The sequence below is a fragment of the Heptranchias perlo genome, chromosome 22, assembly GCF_035084215.1.
Source record: "Heptranchias perlo isolate sHepPer1 chromosome 22, sHepPer1.hap1, whole genome shotgun sequence".
NCBI lineage: Eukaryota > Metazoa > Chordata > Chondrichthyes > Hexanchiformes > Hexanchidae > Heptranchias > Heptranchias perlo.
Genome location: NC_090346.1, coordinates 47767261 through 47777141, shown reverse-complemented (window position 1 = coordinate 47777141; position 9881 = coordinate 47767261). Strand labels below are relative to the sequence as shown.

General features: G+C 46.3%; 1 protein-coding gene across 2 annotated transcripts in view; it reads left to right on the top strand.

Annotated features, from left to right (window-relative positions):
- The first annotated feature begins 1952 nt into the window (after window positions 1–1952).
- Window positions 1953–9881, top strand: part of rsph10b (radial spoke head 10 homolog B) — a 40910-nt gene continuing 32981 nt past the window's right edge. For both annotated transcript variants that reach the window (XM_068003769.1, XM_068003767.1), the window contains exons 1-2: window positions 1953–2296; window positions 3562–3637. In XM_068003769.1, coding sequence (XP_067859870.1) covers window positions 2004–2296; window positions 3562–3637 — 369 coding nt within the window. In that variant the 5' untranslated portion in view covers window positions 1953–2003. The remainder of the gene's footprint in view (window positions 2297–3561; window positions 3638–9881) is intronic.

Below are 9881 nucleotides of genomic sequence, written 5' to 3'. Positions count from 1 at the left end.
GAAATAACTCGGAGATTCCTCTCTGACCTCTGAAGATGACTTAAATAAGGAACAGATCATTTGGTTAATAAAACAGCCCGAGTTACACTCCTTTATAGCTTTAAAATATAATCAGTTACAAAACCAAACTTTAAACTGACCTCCAAGTGAGTAAAAAGCACTGTTTTGAGTGGAATGTTTTTTGACTCCTTGTTATGGTACAGTTCCAAAGACACTGGTAGCCCTTCATTATCTCATCCAGGTATCCATTATTCACATGTGAGCCTTGCTGGTTCATTTTTGGGAAGCTATTCAAGCATGGGGGGGTTTCACCACCAAGACTGATCCCATACTCTCATTAACATCCATACATTCCAGCAGGCTCAATCAGTAGGGGGAACGATAGTGTAATGGTTAGGATAGACTAGTAATCCAGAGAATATGAGTTCAAATACCACCATGCAGAATGAGAGTTTGAATTCAGTTTTTAAAAAATCTGGAAAGTAAGAAGCTGATAGCAGTAAAAATGCCCATTAAAAGAAAAACACCCAACTGGTTTATTAATATCCTTTAGGGAAGGAAACCTGCTGTCCTTATCAAGTCAGGCCAGATGTGACTCCAATAATTCAGTATTCAGTTCCATTCGCAACCCCTCAGATAATGAAGCAGTCTGCCCGCATGTAGCAAGACCTGGACAACATCCAGGCTTGGGCTCATAAGTGGCAAGTAACATTCGTGCCAGACAAGCGCCAGGCAATGACCATCTCCACTAAGAGAGAGTCTAACCACCTCCCCTTGACATTCAATGGCATTACCATCGCTGAATTCCCCCACCATCAACATCCTGGGGGTCACCATTGACCAGAAACTTAACTGGACCAGCCATATAAATACTGTGGCTACAAGAGCAGGTCAGAGGCTGGGTGGTCAGAGGCTGGGTATTCTGAGGCGAGTGACTCACCTCCTGACTCCCCAAAGCCGTTCCACCATCTACAAGGCGCAAGTCAGGAGTGTGATGGAATACTCTCCACATGCCTGGATGAGTGCAACTCCAACAACGCTCAAGAAGCTCGACACATCCAGGTCAAAGCAGCCTGCTTGATTGGCACCCCATCCACCACCCTAAACATTCACTCCCTTCACCACCAGCGCACAGTGGCTGCAGTGTGTACCATCCACAGGATGCACTGCAGCAACATGCCAAGGCTTCTTCGACAGCACCTCCCAAACCCGTGACCTCTACCACCTGGAAGGACAAGGGCAGCAGGCACATGGGAACAACAGCACCTGCACGTTCCCCTCCAAGTCACACACCGTCCCAACTTGGAAATATATCGCCGTTCCTTCATCGTCGCTGGGTCAAAATCCTGGAACTCCCTACCTAACAGCACTGTGGGAGAACCTTCACCAGACGGACTGCAACAGTTCAAGAGGGTGGCTCACCACCACCTTCTCAAGGGCAATTAGGGATGGGCAATAAATGCTGGCCTTGTTAGCGACGCCCACATCCCATGAACAAATTTTTAAAAAAGTAATACATATGAATTGGCCTAGCAAGCCACTCAGTTACAATTAGGGATGGATAATAAATGGTGGCTTTGCCAGTGATGCCCATATCCCAAGAATGGGAAAAAAAAGTCCAGACTCGTACATACAGAACATGGGCTGTCTTGGTAAGGTTCATACAGCTGCTGATGCCTGAAGAACTGTACCCCAGCCAAAGTCAGTATCTGTGGGGAAGGATAAAAGAAACGGGAGAAAGTTGGTTGTTTGCCTGCACATATGATGAAAAAGATAGGAGCTGTTAACATGCAAATAGGATATATGTAAACCAAATTAATGTGGTCTGGATGGTTATACAACACTTGACAATGCACCTAGTTGCATATTTTGAATTCTAAATCGCGCGTTGCTCCGACGGACGTGTTGTTTGAACCTTGGGGCGACTCGCAGGTCGATGCGCGCAGGCGCGTGAGGAGTTGCCTGGGTAACGGCGGGGCTCCGTCGCCAGGGTGACTGCCAAGATGGCGAAAGGAGGGGACAGCAAGAAGAAGAAGAAAGGGAAGGACGAGAAGGAGAAGGAGAAGGAGAAACTAAAGAAAGGGAAGTCGAGCGACCTGTCGGAGGAGGCCATCCCGGAGTCCGAGACGACCCAGTCGGAGGGGACCCTGATGTGCCGGGTGGTCTCGGATGTGCCGGATGAAGCGCCGAGTAACCTGGAGACGGTGCTCGAGGAGCCCGAGCACCGCGACGAGCCGCACGAGGTTCCGGCGGTTTATTACGAGGAACCCATCCTGACCAAGTTGATTGTGGAGAGGTACGGCCCGGTATCCTGCGGCCCCCACGTTGACAGGAGCCTGGAGCTCGGCCACTAATTCATTAGAAACAAGCCCTGTCTCTACACTTGCTATTTATTAACCCAACAACTTGTATTTATATAGCGCCTTTAACGTGGTAAAACATCCCAAGGCGCGTCAAAGGAGCGTAATCATACAAAATTTGATCTAACCACTGACGGTAACCCGAACCTTAAACCTAAACACTAACCACAACCTTAACAAGAACCCTCGTCACTAGATCACGCGTTATCAATAGCGCGACACACGACCTCATCTGCTATACAGGTTGGCAATAGTCACTCCTTATAAAGTTCACAGCGGGGGAGCAATGCTGCTAAAAAGTGAAACTTGCCAACTGAAAGGGGTAACAAAAAGCAACAAGCTGGAAAGCTAACAGAAAATGCAGGAAACATTCAACAGGTCAGGCAGCATCCAGAGAGAGAACAAATGGATTAGCATTTCGCATGGACTCTGTGTCAAAACAGTTCTGACACAGTCCATGCCCGACATTTTCACTCAGCTGTTCTCTCCACCTATGCTGACCGACCTGAACGTTTCTAGCACCATTCTGTTCTTTTCCTGCCCCCTTTTCCCCTGGTTCTGTACTTAAATGCTGTTCATTTCTAACATCTCCCAGTTCTGATGAATGGTCATCGACCTGAAACATTAACTCTGTTTCCCTCTTTGCATTGCTGCCTTGTTTTCAGCATTTTCTGTTGTTATTGTGTAATTTTAATGTGATCTTATGCTCATTTTTTTTGCTGTATTGTGCTAGATCCTCAAGCACTTTTACATGAGCACATACTATGTTAAGACACTTAGTATTAATCCTTGAACTTTGCCAATCAAGAAAAAGAAACAAACTATTTAGCAACTGCCTGTAAGTTTTTATTTTTTGGAGCTGTGCATCCCTTTCTCTTGGACCAAACCCCTTTCCTTTCTCTGGTTTGTGCACTAGCTGTAAACAGACACTAACTCCCAAGCTTTATCCAATGCTGCTCTGAGCCAGCTGCTCAGAGAGTGCAAGAAAGCAATGTGGGAGAGAAGTCTTTCCCCTGCCTCTCGTGTGTGACTTTAATAAAACTAGAAAATTCTCTGGGGAGGGGGGGATGAAGATCCCATTTATAATTGATGTAATTTAGTGAAAAAAACAACAAAATTATATCTGCAAAGAAGTTATGAAACAACTGTGAAATGAGCAAATGCATATCTATCTTATAAAAAGGAACCATTTCTTTTAAAGCTATGTGGGAGAGACGATACGAGGCCTTTACGAAGGTGTAGGGATTGCCCATTTCCAAGGAGGCCATGTTTACAATGTAAGTGGAACTCTGCTTTCAACTGTTTTTCATCCAACATTCACCTTCAGAGCAGAAATACAAATTCTCTGTGTGATGATTATTGTTGAGGAATTTTCTTGCAGAAAGTTGTATCAACTGAAGTATGACCAGCCTTGCTATTTGTGTTTGCTTGAACTACCTAATGAGCTTCTATGCTTCTTTCAGTTGACCAAAGGAAATAATATGAGTTCAGTGGAACTTTATACTAATAGTTTTTAAATTTAGTGAACTTGTTAGTTCAAAGCTAGATTTACATGAAGAATGTAACCCTCAGAAGACCAGAGAAATGAATGTCTCCCTGCACAAGCTGGATGTTGAAATAAACATTAATATTACAGTAATGAGAATGAGAATAGACTGGCGGCTAACATAAAAGGCAATCCAAAAGTCTTCTATAGGCATATAAATAGTAAACGGGTAGTAAGAGGAGGGGTGGGGCCGATTAGGGACCAAAAAGGAGATCTACGCATGGAGGCAGAGGGCATGGCTGAGGTACTAATTGAGTACTTTGCATCTGCCTTTACCAAGGGAGAAGATGCTGCCAAAGTCACAGTAAAAGAAGAAGTAGTTGAGATACTGGATGGGCTAAAAATTGATAACGAGGAGCTACTAGAAAGGCTGGCTGTACTTAAAGTAGATAATTCACCTGGTCCGGATGGGAAGCATCTTAGGTTGCTGAGGGAAGTAAGGGTGGAAATTGCAGAGGTGCTGGCCATAATTTTCCAATCATCCTTAGATATGGGGGTGGTGCCAGAGGACTGGAGAATTGCAAATGCTACACCCTTGTTCAAAAAAGGGTGTAAGGATAAACCCAGCAACTACAAGCCAGTCAGTTTAACTTCGGTGGTGCGGAAGCTTTTAGAAACAATAATCCGGGACAAAATTAATAGTCATTTGGACAAGTGTGGATTAATAAAGGAAAGCCAGCATGGATTTGTTGAAGGCAAATCATGTTTAACAAACTGGATTGAGTTTTTTGATGAGGTAACAGAGAGGGTTGATGAGGGCAATGCAGTTGATGTATATATGGACTTTCAAAAGGCATTTGATAAAGTGCCACATAATAGGCTTGTCAGCAAAATTGAAGCCCATGGAATCAAAGGGGCAGTGGCAGCATGGATACAAAATTAGCTAAGTGACAGGAAACAGAGGGTAGTGATCGGTTGTTTTTCGGACTGGAGGGAGGTGTACAGTGGTGTTCCCCAAGGTTCGATATTAGGACCGCTTCTTTTCTTGATATATATTAATGACTTGGACTTGGGTGTACAGAGCACAATTTCAAAATTTGCAGATGACACAAAACTTGCAAGTGTAGTAAACAGTGAGGAGGATAGTGATAGACTTCAAGAGGACATAGACAGGCTGATGGAATGGGCAGACACGTGGCAGATGAAATTTAACGCTGAGATGTGCGAAGTGATACATTTTGGCAGGAAGAACGAGGAGAGGCAATATAAACTAAAGGGTACAACTCTAAAGGGGTACAGGAGCAGAGAGACCTGGGGGTATATGTGCACAAATCTTTGAAGGTGGCTGGACAGTTTGAGAAAGCAGTTAAAAAAGCATACGGGATCCTGGGCTTTATAAATAGAGGCATAGAGTACAAAAGCAAGGAAGTTATGTTGCAACTTTATAAAACACTGTTTCGACCACAACTGAAGTATTGTATCCAATTCTGGGCACCGCACTTTAGGAAGGATGTGAAGGCCTTAGAGAGGATGCAGGAAAGATTTACTAGAATGGTTCCAGGGATGAGGGACTTCAGTTACGTGGCTAGACGGGAGAAGCTGGGGTTGTTCTCCTTAGAGCAGAGACGGTAAATAGGAGATTTGATAGAGGTGTTCAAAATCATGAAGGGTTTAAATAAAGTAAAGAAAGAGAAACTGTTCCCATTGGCGGAAAGGTCGAGAACTAGAGGACATAGATTTAAGGTGATTGGGAAAGGCGACATGAGGAAAAACTTTTTTTTATGCAGCGAGTAGTTATGATCTGGAATGCGCTGCCTGAAAGGGTGGTGGAAGCAGATTCAATTGTGGCTTTCAAAAAGAAACTGGATAAATACTTGAAGGGAAAAAAATTTGCAGGGCTACAGGGAAAGAGCAGGGGAATGGGACTAACTGGATTGCTGTTACAAAGAGCCGGCACGGGCTCGGTGGGCCAGATGGCCTCCTTCTGTGCTGTAACCATTCTGTGATTCTAATAAAACTCAAACACCACAGTAGCTTTATCAATTAGCCCTATTCAATTAAACAAAAAACTATTTTAATTAATAAAAAAATTGAAATACGTACTTCTGCTCACTCAGTATTCCCTTTCTACCAATCTCTTTCCCCATAAAATCATGTCAAAGTAGGAAGAGTAAGGTTACCAATGGATGAGTACAGTAATTGGCAGCCCAAGATTGAATCTGAGCAAGTAATCTCATATGCAAATAAGGGGCCTAACACCTCTTTGAAGCCCTCTCTGCAATATTGGTTCGCCCTGAGGCTGCATTTAGGAAGACCAGGTCTACAGATGGCTTAACAGGCCGCAACCAACAAGGTTAATGTTTAAAATATACTTAGCTGAATGTGGAGCCGGGAGGAACAGGAGTGCTCCCATTAAAAGCACACAGGCCACTGTTGGCCACCAGTGCCCTACCCTGATCGGCGCACCAACCCCGTCCTCTGATCCCAGCCTCTGCCCTCCCCTGCCACCGCTACCAGCGAGCTGCCTGGGGCCGCCCATTAGGTGTCCATAGGTGGCCTGCTTGATGGTAATGAGGCCCGAGGCCCAATATTGGGTGTGCCTCGGGCCTATCCATTCAGCTGCAGGGACTGCTTCCAGTACCACTCCCCCCCCAACCCCCCCAGCTTGAATTTATACGTCATATTGTTTTAAAAAGCTAGCTCACAAAGTGCTTTGTTCCATGAATTGCTGTTCTGGGGTGTTGCAACATGTGATCCCATTGTTATCATTAATCACCAATGATGTCTATCATACTTGAAATGTAAACAATTTTACAACACCAAGTTATAGTCCAGCAATTTTATTTTAAATTCACAAGCTTTCGGAGATTTTCTCCTTCCTCAGGCAAATGTTTCAAGATCTCCTTGAAGCCTACGCATTTATACATATTGAACAATAAAACATGGTGTTTACAGACTGCCCCTGCAACTGCCCGTTGCCAAGGCAATCACCGTGTTCAGACAGAGAGGTGTTACCTGCAGAACCTCCGAATACACATTCAACAAAAAAACAAACAGGGAAAAAAAACAGAGAAAAAAAAAACACAGAGAGAGGCAGAAACATCCGGAAGGCAGAGAGAGCCAGCAAATGACCCATTATATTAAAAACAGATAACATTTGTTCGCTGGTGGGGTAACGTGTAGCGTGACATGAACCCAAGATCCCGGTTGAGGCCGTCCTCATGGGTGCGGAACTTGGCTATCAATTTCTGCTCGACAATTTTGCGTTGTCGTGTGTCTCGAAGGCCGCCTTGGAGTACGCTTACCCGAAGGTCGGTGGATGAATGTCCATGACTGCTGAAGTGTTCCCCGACTGGGAGGGAACCCTCCTGTTTGGCGATTGTTGCGCGGTGTCCGTTCATCCGTTGTCGCAGCGTCTGCATGGTCTCGCCAATGTACCATGCTCTGGGGCATCCTTTCCTGCAACGTATGAGGTAGACAACGTTGGCTGAGTCACAGGAGTATGAACCATGCACCTGGTGGGTGGTGTCATCTCGTGTGATGGTGGTATCTGTGTCGATGATCTGGCATGTCTTGCAGAGGTTACCGTGGCAGGGTTGTGTGGCGTCGTGGACGCTGTTCTCTTGAAAGCTAGGTAGTTTGCTGCGAACGATGGTCTGTTTGAGGTTGGGTGGCTGTTTAAAGGCGAGTAGTGGAGGTGTGGGGATGGCCATAGCGAGGTGTTTGTCCTCATTGATGACATGTTGAAGGCTGCGGAGAACATGGCGTAGTTTCTCCGCTCCGGGGAAGTACTGGACGACAAAGGGTACTCTGTTGGTTGCGTCCCGTGTTAGTCTCCTGAGGAGGTCTATGCGATTTTTTGCTGTGGCCCGTCGGAACTGTCGATCGATGAGTCGAGCGTCATATCCCGTTCTTACTAGGGCGTCTTTCAGCGTCTGTAGGTGTCCATCGCGTTCCTCCTCGTCTGAGCAGACCCTGTGTATTCGCAGGGCCTGTCCATAGGGGATGGCCTCTTTGACGTGGTTAGGGTGGAAGCTGGAAAAGTGGAGCATCGTGAGGTTGTCCGTGGGCTTGCGGTAGAGTGAGGTGCTGAGGTGCCCGTCTTTGATGGAGATTCGTGTGTCCAAGAAAGAAACTGATTCTGAGGAGTAGTCCATGGTGAGCTTGATGGTGGGATGGAACTTGTTGATGTTATCGTGTAGTCTCTTTAGTGATTCCTTGCCGTGGGTCCATAGAAAGAAAATGTCGTCGATGTATCTGGTGTATAGTGTTGGTTGGAGGTCTTGTGCAGTGAAGAAGTCCTGCTCGAACTTGTGCATGAAAATGTTGGCGTATTGGGGTGCGAATTTGGTCCCCATGGCTGTTCCGTGTGTTTGGGTAAAGAACTGGTTATCGAAGGTGAAGACATTGTGATCCAGGATGAAGCGGATGAGTTGTAGGATGGCTTCCGGAGATTGGCTGTTGTTGGTGTTGAGTATTGATGCTGTCGCAGCGATGCCGTCATCGTGGGGGATACTGGTGTATAGTGCCGAGACGTCCATCGTGGTGAGAAGTGTTCCTGGTTCAACTGGTCCGTGGGTACTGAGTTTTTGTAGGAAGATGCCGGTGATGGACTGGGGTTGACAATTGTAAACAATTTTACAACACCAAGTTATAGTCCAACAATTTTATTTTTAATCCCACAAGCTTTCGGAGGCTTCCCCCTTCCTCAGGTGGTGTGGAAATGACATTTTCGAATCCTTCGCATTTTAAAATCACAGAACAATGCCTGGTGATTACTGCCCGTTGCCAAGGCAATCACAGTGAGCAGACAGAAAGGTGTCACCTAAAAAGGCCACCGAATATACAAACCCCCAAAAAAAGAGAGAGAGAGAGATAAGGAAGACAGTCAATGACCCGTTATATTAAAAACAGATAACATTTGTTCGCTGGTGGGGTTACGTGTAGTGTGACGTGAACCCAAGATCCCGGTTGAGGCCGTCCTCATGGGTGCGGAACTTGGCTATCAATTTCTGCTCGACGATTTTGAGTTGTCGTGTGTCTCGAAGGCCGCCTTGGAGTATGCTTACCCGAAGGTCGGTGGCTGAATGTCCATGACTGCTGAAGTGTTCCCCGACAGGGAGAGAACCCTCCTGTTTGGCGATTGTTGCGCGGTGTCCGTTCATCCGTTGTCGCAGCGTCTGCATGGTCTCGCCAATGTACCATGCTCTGGGGCATCCTTTCCTGCAACGTATGAGGTAGACAACGTTGGCCGAGTCACAGGAGTATGAATCGTGCACCTGGTGGGTGGTGTCCTCTCGTGTGATGGTGGTATCTGTGTCGATGATCTGGCATGTCTTGCAGAGGTTACCGTGGCAGGGTTGTGTGGTGTCGTGGACGCTGTTCTCCTGAAGGCTGGGTAATTTGCTGCGAACGATGGTTTGTTTGAGGTTGGGTGGCTGTTTAAAGGCGAGTAGTGGAGGTGTGGGGATGGCCATAGCGAGGTGTTCGTCATCATTGATGACATGTTGAAGGCTGCGGAGAACATGGCGTAGTGTTAAAATGCGAAGGATTCAAAAACTACGCCATGTTCTCCGCAGCCTTCAACATGTCATCAATGATGACGAACACCGCGCAACAATCGCCAAACAGGAGGGTTCTCTCCCTGTCGGGGAACACTTCAGCAGTCATGGACATTCAGCCACCGACCTTCAGGTAAGCATACTCCAAGGCGGCCTTCGAGACACACGACAACGCAAAATCGTCGAGCAGAAATTGATAGCCAAGTTCCGCACCCATGAGGACGGCCTCAACCGGGATCTTGGGTTCATGTCACGCTACACGTAACCCCACCAGCGAACAAATGTTATCTGTTTTAAATATAACGGGTCATTGACTGTCTTCCTTATCTCTCTCTCTCGCTCTTTTTTTTGGGGGTTTGTATATTCGGTGGCCTTTTTAGGTGACACCTTTCTGTCTGCTCACTGTGATTGCCTTGGCAACGGGCAGTAATCACCAGGCATTGTTCTGTGATTTTAAAATGCGAAGGATTCGAA